The sequence below is a fragment of the Pelophylax lessonae genome (assembly GCF_965119305.1).
Source record: "Pelophylax lessonae genome assembly, chromosome: 6".
In the NCBI taxonomy this organism is placed as follows: domain Eukaryota; kingdom Metazoa; phylum Chordata; class Amphibia; order Anura; family Ranidae; genus Pelophylax; species Pelophylax lessonae.
This window is the reverse complement of record NC_138773.1, coordinates 253928150-253949824: the sequence shown is the minus strand read 5'-3', so window position 1 is coordinate 253949824 and position 21675 is coordinate 253928150. Positions and strand designations below refer to the sequence as shown.

Here is a 21675-nt window from a genome sequence, read left to right as displayed (position 1 = left end):
TGCAGAGTGCACATCGGAGTCACCCCTTACGTGTTTCCTACCAGCATCTGTAGCTGATGATGGCCATTTTTCCTTAGTCTGGCTGGTCTCCAGCTGGCGGCCATGTTTGTGTAGTTCAATGATGTCACAGGGCCATTTTCCCTTACTCTGGCTGGTCTCCAGCTGGCGGCCATGTTTGTGTAGCCAAATGATGTCATGGGGGCCATTTTCCCTTTGTCTGGGAGATGCTGAAGACGACCGAAGCCTTGTGGGGATGCCGAAGCTCCTCCTCTTCCTCCTCAGTTTCCTCTTCCTGTGCCTGGGACATATGAACAGGGATAGCATCCATGGTGATGCTGGGTCCAAATTTTTAGCGCTCCTCTGATCGGTAGGGTGAGTCCCTGGGGGTCCCTCTTATCTCTCTCTCTCTGCAGATAGGTACCCTGAGCCTTGGGGCGATCCTTTAGTGGTGCCAAAAGATCGTTTTTGTACTGCAAGGTCTTCCTTTCCTTATGGAGCCACAGGGTCACATCTCCCTCACTGACCTCCTCATGGAGGTGGCAGGTCCCTCATAACCCCAGCTTCCTATGGTTGCACTGAAGGTGGTCCTGCAGTCCTTAGTGCCCCGGGTGGAAGTGTTGTGTGCGCAAAGGCCCTGGAGGAAGCATCCCCCGCCTTTCCCTGCTCAGTCTGTCTCATCTGATTCTAAGCCTGATGCCATTATTGTCCCTTGGGGGCTTCCTTTTAGAGAAGACCAGTTGTCCCAATGGCTGATCTGGTTTTAATGGCTTAGCTATTGAAAGCCAGGTACTGAGGGATAGAGGTCTGTCTGGATCAGTAATCCCTACCATGGTGAAGGCAAGGAAGTCGTTTTCCAGCAGGATATACCATCGTATGTGGAAAGCATGCATTTCTTGGTGTGAGTCGATTGGCACTCACCCTCGATCCTTTTCTGTGGCTCAGATCTTAACCTTTCTTCAACAGTGCGTTCATCAGAAGTTGGCCTTGAGTACCATCAAGGGCCAGGTGTCTTCCTTGGCAATCTTCTTTCAGCGACCCCTAGCCACGCATTCCTTAGTTTGTACCTTCATTCAGGGGGTTCGACATGTGGCTAATAGGGATAAAGTGGTTCTTCTTCCCTGTCCATCATTCCTGCCCAAAGTTGTCTCTGACTTCCATTTGAATGAGGACATTGTGTTGCCTTCCTTGTGTTCCCAAGCTGGCTCATCCCATGGAATTTGCTTTGCATACCTTGGATGTGATTTGTGCTATTCAGGTTTATCTTGCAGCTACTGAGTCCTTTCGGTGGTCAGACTCGCTTTTTGTGGTTACGGACGGACCAAGGAAAGGGCTGGCCTCTTCTTCGGCTACAACCTCCAGATGGATCAGGCAGACGGTGACTCAGGCCTATTCCATTATAGGTCAGGTTCCACCTTTCCCTGTCACGGCGCATTCTACTCGGGAGCTGAGTACTTTTTGGGCCTTCCGTCATTAGGCATCAATATCGCAAGTTTGCAAGGTGGCCACGTGGTCATCGGTGCATACATTCACAAAATTCTATAAGGTAGATACTTTGGCATCTGCGGATGCTTCTTTTGGCTGCAAAGTTTTGCAGGCTGCTGTTTAAGAGGAGCTGTTCCCTCTTGAGGGGTGTTTTTCTTTAAACTGTTATTTTTCAGATGGGGCTCCTGTGACCCAGTTAAGGCTCCGTTGTCCTGGTTAAGAGCTCTTATGTTTAGCCTTGGGTTATTTTCCCCACCCCTCATTTTTCTTTTGGTACTGCTTTTGGATGTCCTAGTAGTTATGATTTATGGAGCGCTGTGTCCGTTGATGAACGAAATGGGATTTTTGTAAATTTCATAAAATCCACTTCTCTGAGTTCATTGACGGACACAGCACCCACCCCTCTATGGAGTTTGGAGTTCTGATACTTCTAATACTGCTTGCTACTAAACTGATTACTTAGAGCAGAGAGGGGGTTTATATACCAGCTGAGAACAGCCCATGGGCATAGCCAGGTGTTTTTTGTTCTTCCTAGTCCTACTCCTGGAGGAGGCAATATAACCTAGTGGTTATATAGCAAAAGCAAAACTAAAAGCAAAACATTATGTGAGGGAGGAAATCTATTACTTCACATCACCCTGAACACACCACCCCCACCTGGAAACATGGTGGTGGCAGCATCATGTTGTGGGAATTATTTTCTTCGGCAGGGACAGGGAAGCTCGTCAGAGTTGATGGGAAGATGGATGAAGCCAAATACAGGGCAATCTTAGAAGAAAACCTGTTGGAGTCTGCAAAAGACTTGAGAATGGGGCAGAGGTTCACCCTCCAGCAGGACAATGACCCTAAACATACAGTCACAGCTACAATAGAATGGTTTAGATCAAAGCATATTCATGTGTTAGAATGGCCCAGTCAACATCCAGACCTAAATCCAATTGAGAATCTGTGTCAAGACTTGAAAATTGCTGTTCACAGATGCCCTCTATTCAATCTGACAGAGCTTGAGCTATTTTGCAAAGAAGAATGGGCATAAATTTCACTCTCTAGATGTGCTAAGCTGGTAGAGACATACCCAAAAAACTGGCAGCAGTGAAAGGTTGTTCTACAAAGTATTGACTCTGAGGGGAGGGGGGGGGGGGGCTGAATACAAATGCGAGCTACACTTTTCTGATACAGTAATTATTTGTAATAAAATTTGAAAATAATTTCCCTTCCATTTCACAATTATGTGCCACTTTGGTTTGGTCTATCACACAAATAAAATTAGGTTTTTGGTTGTAACATGACAAAATGTGGAAAATTTTAAGGGGTATGAATACTTTTGCAAGGAACTTTATCTGTTTTAGGTACTGGAGCATTTTCACAAGTACTCGTGCAAATGCTTAGTATCAGCACCGATACGGATATCGCTATTGGTATTGGTGCAACTCTAAATATTACCAAATAACAACCTCAGTGTAATTTCAGAAGAACAAGAAAAATACCTCTTTAGCTGGCCATACACTTATCGAAATTCGACTGGTCCTGCATGGATCAGTTGAACATTGATGCAGTGCGTGCGCTTCCCCAACTCGATAGATTGGTAAATTGAATTCTGTCATAGGGACATGTTGGAAAAATTTGCAGAAAAAAATCAGCTGCAAAGGCTGATCAGTGTATTCCAGTCTTTCTCAACTGGGGCTCCAAGGAACCCTAGGGTTCCTCCAAAGATTGCTTGAAGTTCCTTAAGCAATAAGCAATTTCTGCCTCTGCGATAATTAGCCACTATCACAAGGATCTTTTAAGCTAGCTGTAATGGGAAAATGTTCCCATTGACCACAAATGTAAGTAGCATTCTCCATAGTGACCCTTACACTAATATACGATCGTTTGTACATATAGTAATTATTAGCAGAGGTTCCTTGAGACCAGAAAGTTATTTCATGGGTTCCTACACCCTAAAAAGGCTGAGACAGGCTGGTGTATTCCAACACCAGCGGGTGCCACTGTTATAATACTTTGTACCGAAGTGAGGAATTTCTACATCCACCTCCTTTGTGAACAAAAAAAAAACTATTTATGGCCAACTTTACTACTTCGTCTTGCATGGTCGTGTTCAATGGGATGTAACCATCATAGGATTTGTGGAACAACTAACAAAAGCTTGTCAAAGCGCTCAGTTGCATGGAGAGCACAGACATAGCTTTCACTGACTACCAATTATCCTAAATCAGGTATGGACATGAAAATCGCTCTGGTTTAGAAGTTCAGCTAATTTAAATATAAGGCTACATTCACACCTGAGCGTAGCGTTTTCGCGCGTTTTTTTACCACGATTTTACCGCGATTTACAGGCGTTTTTTGTGCAGGCGTTTTTAGATTCAATAGAGACCAATGGAAAACACCTGTAATCTGCCCAAAAAGAAGCTCATGTACTTTTTTGAGCGTTGGGCGTTTTGCTCACAGCGTCAAAACGCTCAGATGTGAACAGGGGCCATTGAAGTGAATAGGATTTGTCTTGTTCGGCGTTTTGAGAGCTGATCCTAGAGCAGAAAAATTCCCCAAAAACGCCCCAAAACGCCTACGTGTGAACGGAGCCTAAGAAGCACTACCAGCTTCAGAATATGAGACACAACTGCTCATTGGGGATTTACAGTATAGAGATCCTAAAAACTCTGCCACTGGAATCTAAAGTGACTAATGTGCCCATAGATATGAGCTGACAGTCTCTGAAGTTTGAGAGACAATTTTGCATGTGTGGGAACACCTACAGGTAATCCCACTAAGGCATTGTGGGTAAAAAAGCAAATTCTCAGATTGCATGATGGCACATCTCATTTCATTGCCTAAACAGGGATGCCCATACCACCTGAACATTCCAGTTAAGAGAAAAACTTGAGCCAAGAGACACTGAGAGATAGTCAAGCCACGCATTTATAAAACTTGGTATCCAGTGCACCCCTGTGCCTTTAAGGAGGAATGGGCTTTCTCCAGGCATACCTGCCCTCAATCTATCCATTATTATATACTGTATGTGCTTCTACTAAGAAGGCTCTAAAAATTTATAGAGTTAGGACTGCAGATAATACTGGGGTGCTGTGATGGGGTCTCTGCAACTTACACATATATTTGCAAATGTGTGCAAACTAAACCCCTGTTTTAATGTGAACTGTTAGACAGGACAATTCAATATGTTTGCAAGCTGGGTGGTAAGTTGAGCTGGGAATTTTTCTTTGTTGTTGTTTGACACATTTATAACCAACCAACCAACCATTCTGTGAAGGCCACGAGCATCTATAGTAGCTAAATATTAGCTGCATTAGTGGTGGCTGCATTAGGTTTCTTTATTCAGGCTTTTTCACCTTTATTTTTACCTGGCGATCCTGCCAGTAAAACACTTTCTGTCCTAGGGTTACAATGCTCACTCACTGTACTATATATATAGAGAAGCAGTATTGTTGTCCTAGGATAAGACTCTCAAACACTCTACTTATCTCTAGAAAGCGTGTGTGTTTGGGGGGATGTAATATATTGGACAATATAATTTTCAAAGATCAATAGGTTTTTTTTTTCATGTAGTGAAAATCACTTTCATTGGTATACGTTGTGTTTACAAAACCAAAAGGGAGAAGAAGTTAATTCAAGGGGTTTATTACACTTTTATATAGCTTTGTTTTTAGTACAAACATATGGCAACCACCCCAACCTCCCAGACTACCCAGAGGTTTAGTAAGCACACATTGGCAAATATACAGTGGATTTAAAAAGTCAAGAAATGTCAGATTTCTTTGATATAAAAAATGAGACAATAATAAAAAACTAAAAAAATGTGGTTGCAAGAGTGTGCACACCCTCTTATATTTGGAGATGTGGCTGTGTTCAGAATAAGCAATCACATGTTAAATAGTCAGTACACACCACCATCATTTAAAGTGCCTCTGATTAACCCCAAAAATAGTTTAGCTGTTCTAGTAGGTCTTTCCTGACATTTCCTTAGTCGCATCCTACAGCAAAAACTATGGTCCGCAGAGAGCTTCCAAAGCATCAGCGGCATCTAATTGTTTAAAGGTATCAGTTAGAAGGGTACAAAAGAATTTCCAAGGAATTAGATTTACCATGGAACACAGTGAAGACAGTCGTTATCAAGTGGAGAAAATATGGCACAGCAGTGACATTACCAAGAACTGAACCTTCCTTTCAAAATTGATGAAAAGACGAGAGGAAAACTGGTCAGGGAGGCTGCCAAGAGGCCTACAGCAACATTAAAGGAGCTGCAGGAATATCTGGCAAGTACTGGCTGTGTGGTACATGTGACAACTAGGGATGCACCGAATGTTCGGCAACCGAAATTATTCGGCCGAAAATAGCAAAAAAAGCACTTTCGGCGTTCGGCCGAATAAGTAAAAAGGCCGAATAAATTTGTGCCGAACAATGACGTTTTTAATGACGCGGATGGTGGGTCGGTAAGCCCAGATTGCGGGTCCCCGACCGGTGACCCGCCATCCCCGAGCATCACTGTAAACATAGCCGGAGGCACTACAGGAAGCAGAGCGGATGCTTCCTGTATAGCCGCTTAGCGCCGGGGTCTGTCACAGGCGGAGTGATACCAAATGTACTCCGCCTCCGCCTGTGACAGGGCACAGGAGCCATACAGAAAAACATCGACTCTGCAGATGGGAGGGAGGGAGGTAAGGAGAGACATGAGAGGACAGAGACACGTGAGGACAAGAGAGAGAGACACGAGAGGACAAGAGAGAGACACGAGAGGACAAGAGAGAGACACGAGAGGACAAGAGAGAGAGTGAGAGGACAAGAAAGAGAGAGAGAGACATGAGAGGACAAGAGAGAGAGAGAGACATGAGAGGACGAGAGAGAGAGAGAGAGACATGAGAGGACAAGAGAGAGAGAGGACAAGAGAGAGAGACATGAGAGGACGAGAGAGAGAGAGAGACATGAGAGGACAAGAGAGAGAGAGAGAGAGACATGAGAGGACAAGAGAGAGAGAGAGAGAGACATGAGAGGACAAGAGAGAGAGAGAGAGACATGAGAGGACAAGAGAGAGAGAGAGACATGAGAGGACAAGAGAGAGAGACATGAGAGGACAAGAGAGAGAGACATGAGAGGACAAGAGAGAGAGACATGAGAGGACAAGAGAGAGAGAGTGAGAGGACAAGAGAGAGAGAGTGAGAGGACAAGAGAGAGAGAGAGAGACATGAGAGGACAAGAGAGAGAGACATGAGAGGACAAGAGAGAGAGACATGAGAGGACAAGAGAGAGAGACATGAGAGGACAAGAGAGAGAGAGAGACATGAGAGGACAAGAGAGAGAGTGCGACATGAGAGGACAAGAGAGAGAGACATGAGAGGACAAGAGAGAGAGAGAGAGACATGAGAGGACAAGAGAGAGAGAGTGAGAGGACAAGAGAGAGAGAGAGTGAGAGGACAAGAGAGAGTGAGAGGACAAGAGAGAGAGACATGAGAGGACAAAAGAGAGAGACATGAGAGGACAAGAGAGAGAGTGAGAGGACGAGAGAGAGAGACATAAGAGGACAAGAGAGAGAGAAATGAGAGAGAAATGCGAAACACCGCGTTCGGTATTCGGCCTTCGGCCAAGCATTTCATTATTATTCGGCTTCGGCTTCGGCCAAGAATTTCATTTCGGTGCATCCCTAGTGACAACAATATCCCGTATTCTTCATATGTCTGGGCTATGGGGTAGAGTGGCAAGACAGAAGCCTTTTCTTACAAAGAAAAACATCCAAGCCGGCTTTTGCAAAAACACATCTGAAGTCTCCCAAAAGCATGTGGGAAAATGTATTATGGTCTGATGAAACAAAGGTTGAACTTTTTGGCCATAATTTCAAAAGATATGTTTTGCGCAAAAACAACCCCGCATATTACCAAAAGAACACCATCCCCACAGTGAAGCATGGTGGTGGCAGCATCATGCTTTGCGGCTGTTTTTCTTCATCTGGAACGGGGGCCTTAGTCAAGGTAGAGGGAATTATGAACAGTTCCAAATACAAGTCAATATTGGCACAAAACCTTCAGGCTTCTGCTAGGAACTTCCTCCTTCAGCATGACAACGACCCAAAGCATACATCCAAATCAACAAAGGAATGGCTTCACCAGAAGATACAAGTTTTGGAATAAGCCATCCAGAGCCCAGACCTGAATCTGATTAAAAATCTGTGGGGTGATCTGTAGAGGGCTGTACATAGGAGATGCCTTCACAATCTGACAGATTTGGAGTGTTTTTGCAAAGAAGAGTCAAGAACATGTGCCATGCTGATAGACTCATACCCAAAAAGACTGAGTGCTGTAATAAAATCAAAAGCTACTTCAACAAAGTATTATTTTAAGAGTGTGCACACTTATGCAACCATAATATTTTTATTTTTTTTTATTTTTTCTTCCCTCTACCTAAAATATTTCAGTTTGTTGTTCAACTGAGTTGTACAGTTCATAGGTCACATTAAAGGGAGGGAGGTAAGGAGAGACATGAGAGGACAGAGACACGTGAGGACAAGAGAGAGAGACACGAGCGGACAAGAGAGAGACACGAGAGGACAAGAGAGAGACACGAGAGGACAAGAGAGAGAGTGAGAGGACAAGAAAGAGAGAGAGAGACATGAGAGGACAAGAGAGAGAGAGAGACATGAGAGGACGAGAGAGAGAGAGAGACATGAGAGGACAAGAGAGAGAGAGAGAGGACAAGAGAGAGAGACATGAGAGGACGAGAGAGAGAGAGAGAGACATGAGAGGACAAGAGAGAGAGAGAGACATGAGAGGACAAGAGAGAGAGACATGAGAGGACAAGAGAGAGAGAGAGAGACATGAGAGGACAAGAGAGAGAGACATGAGAGGACAAGAGAGAGAGACATGAGAGGACAAGAGAGAGAGAGTGAGAGGACAAGAGAGAGAGAGTGAGAGGACAAGAGAGAGAGAGAGAGACATGAGAGGACAAGAGAGAGAGACATGAGAGGACAAGAGAGAGAGAGAGACATGAGAGGACAAGAGAGAGAGAGAGACATGAGAGGACAAGAGAGAGAGAGAGGACAAGAGAGAGAGAGACATGAGAGGACAAGAGAGAGAGACATGAGAGGACAAGAGAGAGAGACATGAGAGGACAAGAGAGAGAGACATGAGAGGACGAGAGAGAGAGAGACATGAGAGGACAAGAGAGAGAGAGCGACATGAGAGGACAAGAGAGAGAGACATGAGAGGACAAGAGAGAGAGAGAGAGACATGAGAGGACAAGAGAGAGAGAGAGACATGAGAGGACAAGAGAGAGAGAGTGAGAGGACAAGAGAGAGAGAGAGTGAGAGGACAAGAGAGAGTGAGAGGACAAGAGAGAGAGACATGAGAGGACAAAAGAGAGAGAGAGAGAGAGAGAGAGAGACATGAGAGGACAAGAGAGAGAGTGAGAGGACGAGAGAGAGAGACATAAGAGGACAAGAGAGAGATAAATGAGAGAGAAATGCGAAACACCGCGTTCGGTATTCGGCCTTCGGCCAAGCATTTCATTATTATTCGGCTTCGGCCAAGAATTTCATTTCGGTGCATCCCTAGTGACAACAATATCCCGTATTCTTCATATGTCTGGGCTATGGGGTAGAGTGGCAAGACAGAAGCCTTTTCTTACAAAGAAAAACATCCAAGCCGGCTTTTGCAAAAACACATCTGATGTCTCCCAAAATCATGTGGGAAAATGTGTTATGGTCTGATGAAACCAAGGTTAAACTTTTTGCCATAATACCAAAAGATATGTTTGAGACAAAAACAACACTGCACATCACCAAAGGAACACCATACCCACCGTGAAACATGGTGCTGACAGCATCATGCATTTGGGCTGTTTTTCTTCAGCTGGAACAGGGGCCTTAGTCAAGGTAGAGGGAATTATGAAAAGTTCCAAATACTGGTCAGTATTGGCACAAAACCTTCAGGCATCTGCTAGAAAGCTGAACATGAAGAGGAACTCCATCTTTCAGCATGACAACGACAAGCATACATCCAAATCAACAAAGCAATGGTTTCACCAGAAGATTAATGTTTTGGAATGGGCCAGCCAGAGCCCAGACCTGAATCAGATTGAAAAATCTGTAGGGTAATCTGAAGAGGGCTGTGCACAGGAGATGCCCTCGCAATCTGACAGATTTGGAGTGTTTTTACAAAGAAGAGTGGGAAAATATTGGCAAGTCAAGCTGTGCCATGCTGATAGACTCATACCCAAACAGACTGAGTGCTGTAATAAAATCAAAAGCTGCTTCAACAAAGTATTAGTTTAAGGGTGTTATTTTTACTTCCCTCCACCTAAAAGATTTCAGTTTGTTGTTCAACTGAGTTGTACAGTTTATAGGTCACAATAAAGGTGGAAAAAGTTCTGAAATTATTTATCTTTGTCTCATTTTTTTACATCACAGAAACCTGACATTTTTAAACAGGGGTGTGTAGACTTTTTATATCCACTGTATGTGTGAGCTGCAGGGCCACTTCACTGCCCCCCAGTGTACGACAGTCCTAACTCTATAATTTTTTAGTCTTTTTTTTTTTTAGGCATAGTGGTATAGTGTAACTTTCCAATTGATTTGTTGTCACTTTAATAAAAAATAGTCTATACGCTTTTCTTTCAGCAGCTGAAAAAAAGTCCACAGAGGTCCACCCAGCAGCAACCATTCAAAGCCCCAACTTAACAGAGCAGCCTCAGGAGTCTTCTAGTGATGACGATGATAGTGACAATGAAAAATCATCTGCTCCATTACAGCTTTTGACAGAGGTGATTTAAAGTCTATCAAAACCCAAAAACAAAAATGTGATCAATTGCAGCTTGCCAATACTCAGATGTAGTGGCTGCAATCATTTTCTTTTTTTCAAGGCGTTTCCTTTATTTTTACCTGGTAATTCTGACACATTTAAAGTCCTAAGATGATGACAATCACTCACCCTTCTATATCAGGACAACAAATACAAGATAAGACTACAGAACCTTATATCTTACATGTAATTAATGTAACATAATGTAACATCATAACAGCACAAGCAAAGAGCAAAATAGTTTAGAAGTATAACTAAAGGCAAAACTTTTTTTTTTTTTTAGTTTTGATTAGAGAGATTTATCCTCTCCATTTCTCATGTTTACCCTTATTACCGAAATGGAAAGTAAAAGAAAATCCTAAAATTTTAGTTTGTCCTTAAAACAGTAATCAAGGGGAAATCTACCAATAAGGACACTAGTTCTGATGACCCTGCCTTTTTGTTCTACTTTAGGCTGACAAGATTTTCAGTAAGATAAACCGGTATTTTTTGCAGTTACAAATACAACAAAATGCTTTCAATTATCTATTTAAGACCAAAAGGAACCAAATCAGAGTTTATTGTTCGATTTTACATGCACTTTAAATGTGGGTACCCATTATGCATAATTAATGAGCAGTAATAGTGCAGTGATAGGTGTTTGGGGTTTGTAGCTTGTGTGGTCAATCTGAACCCCACCCTATGTAACAGAGGATTCATTGCTATCACAGTTTATATGGTAAACAAATTTTTCCCATACATCTTGATTACAGTTTTGAACACTATAATGTACCTTTGGTAGACCAGTTAGTTTCAGATAAGCAGTACACACACATTCCAGTTCCTTTGTAAAAATCCTTCTCTCTAAGCTTACTATACACATTACAATTCTTTGTAAAATTTCCTTTACACTAACCAAACCTATGTAATATGAGGACCTATTTAAACCATACAATCAATTTGTATCCACTCAAGCAGGCCCTTGCATTACATAATAATATAAAAAATAGTGCAGCTTCAAATGTGTAAAATAAGGCACAACATAATAAATGAACAAACCAGAAAAAATGTGTTCAAAAAATTGGAAAGTTAAAGTCTGATAAGTCCATAAAGTGTAAAATAATGACTTGAAGGGTGTTGAATCCCACAAATAAAATAGTGACTGGAACACGTGATAAATCCCACACCAAAAGAATATGGATGTGCTCACCAGATGGTATGGACCCAAAATACTATATAGCAAATAGGTCATACACGCTGTGTGTGTAGATGTCCTCGGTATCGAATGGTAGGAACCTCTGCAGCGTCACTGGATCACAGATGGTAATGGATATCCTCCGGACTGCTCTCCAGCATCACTGGATCACAGATGGTAATGAATATCCTCCAAACTGCTCACAAACGAATGTGCCTAGGAATCCCCACTCATGGGATGGTGTGGAGGGATAAACCAAAAAGACACCATAGTTCTATAATTATTTTAACAAATTTTTGAACAAATTTTTTCTGGTTTGTTCATTTATTATGTTGTGCATTATTTTACACATTTAGCGCTGCACTATTTTTTATATTATTCTGTTCACCATCACTGTCGTTTGGAGTGTCAGCAGCTTTTTATTGTGTTCATCTTATTGATACGTTTTAGTAATTCTTTCACATTTTTCCCCCTTGCGTTACATAGTAGTTGGTAGATCTAAAGAAGGGGTGCTCAACCTTTTGAAGAGCGAGGACCCCTTAAGTGACTTGGTAACTGGTTATGGGCCACAATAAAATGAAATGATCCAGAATTGCGATCTTTTTTTTTTTTTTATCCTATTTGAAGTAGCATAATGAACATTTTCCTCCTGTAGCCACTGGATGCTGGCGGGGGGGGGGGGGGGGGGGAGAGGAGGAGAGGCTGGATTTCAGCAGTTGCAGAAGGAAAATGGGGAAAATTGGTTCCTGTATATGCCCCCCCACCACTACCCCTCTTGTTCAAGTGTAAAACAGAATGTGAGAGGGAGGCCGTATGGGCCCCCTGGAGCATGGGGGGAGGTAATGCTATATCAGTAGTTGGGGGGTGTGGTAAAAACACATCTCAGCTATGGGGTTTTACTGTCCCCAAACCACAAATGTAAATTAGCCCTTAATGTCCTGAGCCTCCTGTAAGGCTGCTTTCATACCGATGTGCTGCGGTGTACCTGGGTGTGGTGTACTTTCTGAAAGTTCACCAAAACTCCTGAATGCAAAAAGTGCGCCACACCCACAAGATATAATAAAAGTCTATGGCAAAGTGCATCTAACCTGTAGTCAAGCCGCAGGTGCACTGCGCTGTAACCGCAGATCAGTGAGAAAGCAGCCTCATAGTTGTTAACCCTTTTGTAGGTACGAATATTCCCATTGCAAAAGCGCAGTGTATGTGTTTATCCTTTTCGCTGCCAGGTGCTTTTAAACTTAGCTGGCCGGACCATTTTTTGCAATTTTTCTTTTGCTCTTTTATTTTTTCCTTACAGCTTTCAGAGTTTGTAAAAGACCCCCCAAACCATATATTTTCTGAAAGCACATGGCCAGTAGAATAAAGAGAAGGTGTTACTGATTTTTAAAGAGGAAGTAAACTCCTCAAAATAGTTTCTTTTTTTCTTCCCTGCAAAGTAAATGCATAATGTGCTAGTATGCATCGCATACTAGCACATTATGTGACACTTCCCTCCAACAAAGCCCACGATGTCCACGCTGCTGGCCACATCCATGTTCACCGGTCTTCTTCCAGGTCCGCGGACTCCAGCAGTATTACTGGCCAGAGCCGTGTGACATCAGCCGCCAGTCACGGCACTGGGCTCTGAAGAAACGGCACGGGCGGACGTTTCTTCAGAACACATGCGCCAATGACGTCATCTGCCGCATGCACTGCAAATATCTCCTGAACGGTGCAAGTTTAGGAGATATTTACAGCACCTATAGGTAAGCTTTAATATAGGCTTACCTATAGGTAAAAGTAATTAAAGTGGGTTTACAACCACTTTAACCTTCCTAGCGGTATTCCCGAGCGTGACTCGGGGTTAGATTTTGGAGCCAAAAGCGGTAACCCCCAGCCACACTCGGGGTAGCGCTAGGAAGATCGCTGGATCCTGGTAGAGGTTTTACTTACCTTTTCTCCGGGATCCAGTGAAGAATGCGGGCGGTATGCGGCGGCGGAGCTTCCTCTCGATTGTCTGCGAGCCCCGGCTTCCGTCTCCGGCGACGTGACGTCCGCCGGGGGGTGGAACCGGCGGCAAATTCAAATGTAAAACACTCCAAACACACTGATACCATTCAAAATAAAAAAAAATCACATTACATTGCCCCCCAGTGCCCTTTCCTGCAGTTTTACTGTACTTTTTATGTAAATATATATATGTGGGCTGCAGGCAACAGGTTGAGCACCACAGATCTAAAGGAAGTTTTACAGTTCGATTGTATTATGTATAATTAGCTATAGGTGAAGGTTAGGTATCTAGTTTTATTTTAGGAGGTTAAGTTAACATTTAGGACACAGCAGAAGGGGTTAAGGCATGTAGCGTGTTTTAAACTTTATTATGGCACAGAAAAGTAATATCCAGAAAACCACTGTACCTTAAATTTTGGGCGCAAGATGCTTGATTTAAACAGATGTTATAGGGATTAATTTGATTATCGTTTATAGTTTTTTTTGTTTTATCAGTTCATTAAGGCTGTAATGGATGAGGATTATAAACTGGCGTGGAAGCTTTGTCAAATGAGTAAGTATTTTGTTGTTCCTAAAACATTTTAATGCATATAGCATCTACACCAAATGCTTATTCTAACTCTAAATGCCTATTTATGAATGTAACGGACATCATGTAATGAAATATTTATAGAATATGCATGTACTTTATACAAATTATCTCTCCTCCTGTATCTCTGTTCTCTACATCCCTTTCTCTCCCCCTCTCTCTCTGGTATTAATTAAAACCATTCACAGATATGCTGCTCTGTGTTGAGTAGTTCATGAAAGATTTAGATTAGTCTATTTTTTTTATGCATCTGACTCTTAAAAACTTTAAAGCATACAGAATGTAAACCCGCAGTTTGTAAAACAAAACATTCAGTTTAATACAGAAAGGCAAAACATTTGTGTATACGGTATCTCACAAAAGTGAGTATACCCCTCACATTTTTGTAAATATTTTATTATATCTTTTTATGTGACAACACTGAAGAAATTACACTTTCCAACAATGTGAAGTAGTGATTGTACAGCTTGTATAACAGTGTAAATTTGCTGTCCCCCCAAAAATAACTCAACACACAGCCATTAATGTCTAAATCGCTGGCAACAAAAGTGAGTACACCCCTAAGTAAAAATGTCCAATATGGGCCCAGTTAGCCATTTTTCCTCTCCGGTGTCATGTGAGCCGTTAGTGTTACAAGGTCTCAGGTGTGAATGGGGAACAGCTGTGTTAAATTTGGTGTTATCGCTCTCACTCTCTCATACTGGTCACTGGAAGTTCAACATGGCACCTCATGACAAAGAACTCTCTGAGGATCTGAAATAAAGAATCATTGCTCTACATAAAGATGGCCTAGGCTATAAGAAGATTGCCAAGACCCTGAAACTGAGCTGCAGCTCGGTGGCCAAGACCATACAGCAGTTTACCGGGACAGATTCCACTCAGAACAGGCCTCGCCATGGTCGACCAAAGAAGTTGAGTGCACGTGCACAGCTTCATATCCAGAGGTTGTCTTTGGGACATAGACGTATGAGTGTTGCCAGCATTGCTTCAGAGGTTGAAGGGGTCAGCCTGTCGATGCTCAGACCATACGCCGCACACTGCATTAAACTGGTCTTCATGGCTGTCATTCCATAAGGAAGCCTCTTCTAAAGATGATAACCCGCAAACAGTTTGCTGAAGACAAGCAGACTAAGGACATGGATTACTGGAACCATGTCCTGTGGTCTGATGAGACCAAGATAAACTTATTTGGTTCAGATGGTGTCAAGCGTGTGTGGCGGCAACCAGGTGAGGAGTACAAAGACAAGTGTGTCTTGCCTACAGTCAAGCATGGTGATGGGAGTGTCATGGTCTGGGGCTGCATGGGTGCAGACAAGCGCTTGTCATCGCTTGTCATTTCTTTGGATATTACTTCAAGGGACTTTTTTCTTCATCTGCCACTATGCACTTTAGGCCCCTTTCACACATGCAGACCGTTCAGATCCGCCTGTCAGTTTTTCAGGCGGATCTGAACGGATGAGTCTTACTTCCAGGTTCACGGGCCCTGGCCATTTGAATAGCTGAGCCATGATAATGTCACTCCCACGCTTGTGAGCGGGAGTTACGGCCACAGCACAACTATGTCAATGGACAGTATGTCATCCATTGAGAGCGCAGTGTGCATGCCCTGGTGATGTCACCTGCTGCTACTAAAATAAATATATACTAAACAGTGCACATTTAGGAGATATTTACTGTACCTACAGGTAAGCCTTATTATAGGCCTGTAGGTATAAATAAAAAAAACGGACTTTACTACTGCCTTACATAAGCAGCTTTTGGCAGCTCGATAAGAAGGAGAGGTAAGTACTTACACTTTTCATTACAGGGGCCACTTTATTTGAATTTTGAGATTGGGGCAGGGTTGTTTTAAAGCAGTGTAGTGTTATTTGTTGCTATGGGTTACTTCACTTTGTAAAGGCAGTTTTTTTATTGTATAGTGATAATTGTTCTTCCCTACTAATGTATTCAAATATTTATTTTCATATTTCAGTACTTATATATGAGCCAGAAAATCCAGAAGCAAAAGACTTTTCACCGCTGATTCAGAAAATGCTGCAGAATGGTAAAAGTGTGGAATGTTTATGTTTGTTATAAAAGTGTATGCTTTTTTTTTTCCAAATCTGAGATTGTGAACAATTCTGTCTAGTTTAACAATGAAGGATTTTATGTTCGGTCATAGACATAGACCCTGCTTTGGCCTAATCATTGAAAGCTTAGGTGCTGTTTTACTCACCTTACTCGTCAGAATGTCATATTTAAAGCGGTGTTCCGGCCTCCCCCTCCAAAAATTAAAGTCAGCAGCTACACATACTGTATGTAGCTGCTGACTTTCAATATTAGGACACTTGCCTGTCCTGGAATCCTGCGATGTCGGCACCACAGCCAATGTTTCTGTCGGCTGTCGGGTGCTGCCGCCGCCATTGCCTGTAAGGGAACCTGGCAGTGAAGCCTTGTAGCTTCACAGCCGGGTCCCTACTATGCATGCGTGAAATCCGCTGCACTCGCTTACTGGCCTGGCAGCAGGGGAAGGAGGAGGGAGGAGGAGGGGGCCAAACTTCTGACATACCTCGCGGCGGCGAGGTCTGACGGAAGTGGGGACAAGGTACCTGTCAAAAAACAGGTACCTGCTCCCCACTAACCCCCCCCCTGAAAGCCTTTAAAAACTGTTCTCTTATGGTGACAAACCATGACTTCGCTACCTTGGCCTGTCCAGATTGGAGCAATGTTTACATCATGTTGATGTTGTGGACAAGCTTTGAAATGCTGCTGCCACTGTCCATACAGTTTAACCACTTGCCGACCGCCGCACGACTATCTACGTCGGCGGTCAGCCCCTCACAGGCAAAGTGACGTAGGGCTACGTCACTAGCTTGTGAGGGTCTAGGGAGCGAGCGCGCGCCGCCGAAGGCGCGCTCCCGCGTGGTCACGGGCCCCCCCGCGCGTGTGACCGGCGGACCCGATGTCCGCCGGCCACTCTGCGATCGGCGGGGGAGAGGGAGAAAGTCAGGCAGCTTGTGTAAACAAGCTGCCTGTCATTCTCCCCTCTGTATGAGAGCTGATCATATGGATCTACTATGTAGATCCGTTGATCACTCTGCATACAGCTGAAGCCACAGCCAATCACAGTTAGAATCACGCCCCTAGGGACACACACAGCCCCTCCCTCTCAAATAAAGTTAACCCCTTCACTACCAGTGTATTTTTACAGTAACAGTGCATATATATAGCACTGATTACTGTAGAAATGTCACTGGTAACCCCAAAAGTGTCAAAAATGTCAGTCAAGGGTCCGATCTGTCCGCCGCAATGTCGCAGTACCGCAAAAAAAATCGCAGATCGCCGCCATTACGCGTTAAAAAAAAAAACAACAAAAATGACAAAAATCTTTCCCTTTGTTAGTAAACGCAATAACTTTTGCGCAAACCAATCAAAATACGCTTTTTGCGATTTTTTTTACCAAACATAGGTAGCATAAAACAAATTGGCCGAAAATGTTAAAAAATTTTGATTTTTACATTTTTTTTTGGGGGAATTTCATATAAAAAAAAGGGAAAAATATTGCTATTTTTGCAAAATTGACGCTCTTTTTTTGTTTATAGCACGTGATCAAAAAATCGCACAGGTGATCAAATACCGCCAAAAGAAAGCTCTGTTTGTGGGAAAAAAAGGACACCAAATTCGTTTAGGTACAGCGTCGCACGACCGCGCAATTGTCCGTTAAAGTCACGCAGTGCCGAATCGCAAAATACCCCCTGGTCGTTTAGCAGCCAAATCCTCCGGGGCTTAAGTGGTTAATAGGCTGCAAATGGTCCATGATACTGAATGGAAATGAAATAAAGAAAAAAATAACAATCACAGGTAAAACATGCAAAGCTATTAGCTGATATCAGTCAGGTTTTCTTCTTTTTAAGTATGTTTCCCTGAAAAAATTTTTTTAAAACTAAGGACAATATCAAATGGGCTTTTGTGAATTGCTGAGATTATAAGGCATGTTTTAACGTCGGCACAAAGTATAGTCTGTAAAGGCACGATGTGGTGATTTAAACATAGCCAGGAACAGATCTTACTACTATACTATTGTCACTGTTCAATATATTCTAGAAGAAGACCATGTCAGCAATGATGAAGACAGTGAAGATAATGATGAAGATGAGGATAGCAGTGATACTGACGACAGTGACAGCAACTCTACTGAGACCTCAGAGGCATCCAGTGAAGATGAAGCAGACGATTAAATAATTCTATTTACCAAAACACCTTATGTGCCTCTATATACACCGCAGCCGTTCTAGGCTTCCCAACGAGATTCAACATCTACAGTGTGTAAGCTACTTACTACTACAAATATTATATACCTTGAAAGTAGCAAGTTATTGCTTGACTGATTTTCTAGAATATATTTTGAATATGTCTCTTATTTTAATACAAGTGTTCTCTTTTTGCAAAGTGTATTTAAAACCTAAAGAGACCTTGTCACCAGACTGTTTCAAAAAAAGTATTACCCCCTGCAAAAATGGTTATTGTAAAGGAAAAACACTGTAATTTAGCATTTCAAGTATTTGTTTTTTTCTGTGCTTTTACTGGTAATATTTTTTAGTTTGGTTGAAGAGTATAGCATAAAGACAATTAAAACCCTATCTATTAAAAAGGTCTACTGCTAGAAACAGATGTTCCTTCTCGAATATAGCGTATTATTGAAGAACCAAGACATTATTTACAAAAGGATCAGTAAACTTAAACAGGAGAGGCCTTGTATTCATTTGTTTGCTTGGGACCTACCTGGCCAGTATTTTTCCAGAAGCATTTTGTTGACCAGTGCAAGAGACAGTCTGGCTGTCTCCTAACATTTAAACTTCAAATGCTGTAAAGCGAACATCTAACCTACCAGAACCCCTAACTTAACCTTTTAAAAGTAACCAAGAAAAGAGCAAGATTTGGTACTGGGACTTTTAAGGTGCTAATAATTATTTAATAATGGAGAAAAAAATCAATTTATTGTATAAAAAATGTTTGCACATTTTATTATGAACAGTTTCACAAATACAGAATTGGTTTCTTTTAAAACATATAAAAGAAAGAAGAAAGAACTTGATTATGTCAGCCTAAACATGTTTCACCATCTTGTAGTGGCTTCCTCAGGAGACTAACGAACATCTTTCAGAAGTAATCTTTCTCAAATGACTGGAGTTATGCCCGTTTATGGAAGATATTGTAGATGGAAGCTGCCTTTAGACAGGGAAAGATAGAACCATTCGCTAGGCATGCGTCACACCATGAAGGAGGAAAGAGCCACGCCAAAAAAGGGGGGATCCTTTAATCCAGGAATTGGACTGATCAAGCAGTGCTGTGTGCCTCAATTGTTTGAGAAATGACTGAGTGATACAATGTCTTTACGTTAATGTCCTAATGATAAGGAATAGAAATCCTCTCAAAGGAATTTTCTCTGTACTTATGATGGGTCGACTTGATAACTAGACAAAAATATTTGAGTCACTATAGGGCCAAATTCACATATAGGAAATTGCCCATGGATGTTCAATCGAAGGCACCACGTCCTGTATTGGTTTTTCCTCCTCTAACCGAGCATTCAAAAGTAAAAGTAACCCTCTACCCTAACAGCCTAAAACCCCAACACCCTAACTATATAAGTCTTGTGGCAAAAAGAAAATGGCAGTAAAATTGTATTGCCAAACCTCAGAGTGTGAACTCCACTTCTACTTCCACCACAGATCATCTAATTTTTGTTTACAGGATGTAGATTGAAATTACTACCACTAACCTAGCTTGTTCCTGCTTTTCTGCCGTTGCCTCCTCGACAGTAACCCTTATGGGCCCCCAAATACTGTGGGACAGCTGAACTTAAGGTGTTCATAGGTGTACAAGAAGCAGTTAGATGTTCAGGTACTATGTAACTTTTTGTAGACATGTGATAATGGGGCAGAGAGCAGGAAGGGATGTGGGCAGAGAAAGCTGCTAAAGAATAACAATTAAACAAGATTTTCCAACCAGTTTGAGCCTTCCCTTTAGTGACTGGCAGAGGATGGTCTGCTGCTACAATGGATCTAGAAAAGCCAGATCTAACAGTAATTAAACACCGTGGCTGGCTCTAGTAAAGTCTTTGATACCTTTTTCTTTGCATTTCACAAGTTTAGGACATATATGTTGTATTTTAATTGCTTATTTTTATCAATTTACAAAATGCCAAGTGAGTAAACAGAAGAAAATTCTAAATTGAATCAATATTTGGTATGACTACCCTTTGGCTTCAAACCACCATCAACCAGCATTGAAGGAACTCGGAAGGTAGGTTGTTCCAAACGTCTTGAAGAACTAACCACAGATCTTCTGTGGATGTAGCCTGCCTCAAATCCTTCTGTCTCTTTAAGTAATACCAGGCAGACTCAATGATATTGAGGTCAGGGTTCTTTAAGGGCCAAACCATCACTTCAATACAAAGATGATTCTTTTTTTTTTTATTGATTTTATCATGAATTGTACATAAAGTGCAAAAAAGACAAACATACTGTACATACACAAAGCGTCTCCCATGTCTCTTCAATTAGCAATCCTTATGGGTACTACAACACAAAGCACTAAGTAGTCCAGCACTGTTGTTTTGGGAGGACAGGCAGCGGCAAAATCTGTCATAGGCTGTGTCCACCAGATCACTGTACTGGCCCACTGCCAGAACCATGTGATTGCTGTGACCAATTACAGCAGATCACATGACAATTGTAAACAATGGATGCCTTCCTTTAATGCTATCCATTGTATACAATTGTGCTGCTAGCTGTGATTGGTCACAGTGATCACATGGTACAGACAGGGCCAAACACAGCCCATCTGTACCATGTGATTAGTTTTGAGCAATTACAGCTAATCACAACAAAAGCCACTGAATAAACCAGTTTCATTCAGTAAAAATGGCTACTTATACCAAAGATATGTAAAAAAAAAAAAAAAATACCTGATCTATTCCCCAGAGTAGTACAGTGTTACAATGGTAAGCCTGTATTGCTCTGGCCACAGTGTTAGAAAAACAATTGTAAAAAAAAATGTAATAAACAAAAAAATAAGAGAATTTTTTATTTTTATATACTGTAACCAGTCTGAGTCCCTGATCACTGCCATGCCAGCTATATGATAATGATGTACTGCACTGGTGACCATATGTAAAAAAAAAAAAAAATTACAACTTCAAAAAACTCCCCATGCCTCTTACTAAATATCTTGGATTGTCTACTTTCCAGAAAGCGGTAATTTGGGGGTATTTGTACTGTCCTGACATTTTAGGGCCTCAAGAAATTAGATAGGGTGTCAGTACACCAGGATTGGTTGATTTTCTGATGTATATACTGTATACTATAGTTGTGGACACAAGCTCTATTTGTGTGAAAAAACTATAGAGGTTCCTTATGGGTTCAGTGTTGCTTGACCGCGCAATTGTTTTGCACAAACTGTGAAAGATTGCGTAACGCTTAGTGTGGAAACATTCAAGAGTGCGTTTTATACATAGTACAAGGTTTAGGAGTTCGTTTTGTACATAGTTCAAGGTTCAGGGTTGCATTTCATACAGAGTGCAAGGTTCAGGAATGCGTTATACAGAGTGCAAGGTTGAGTAGTGGGCTGTGCAGAGTGCAAGGTTCAGGACTTCATTGTAC

General features: G+C 42.1%; 1 protein-coding gene across 1 annotated transcript in view; it reads left to right on the top strand.

The window, feature by feature from the left end:
- The window catches only part of ERICH2 (glutamate rich 2), a 78757-nt gene extending 60303 nt beyond the window's left edge, over window positions 1–18454 (top strand). The window contains exons 12-15 of the mRNA XM_082260315.1: window positions 10103–10242; window positions 13939–13996; window positions 16005–16076; window positions 18116–18454. Of these exons, the coding sequence (XP_082116441.1) occupies window positions 10103–10242; window positions 13939–13996; window positions 16005–16076; window positions 18116–18249 (404 nt within the window). The 3' untranslated portion in view covers window positions 18250–18454. The remainder of the gene's footprint in view (window positions 1–10102; window positions 10243–13938; window positions 13997–16004; window positions 16077–18115) is intronic.
- Window positions 18455–21675: the final 3221 nt, after the last annotated feature.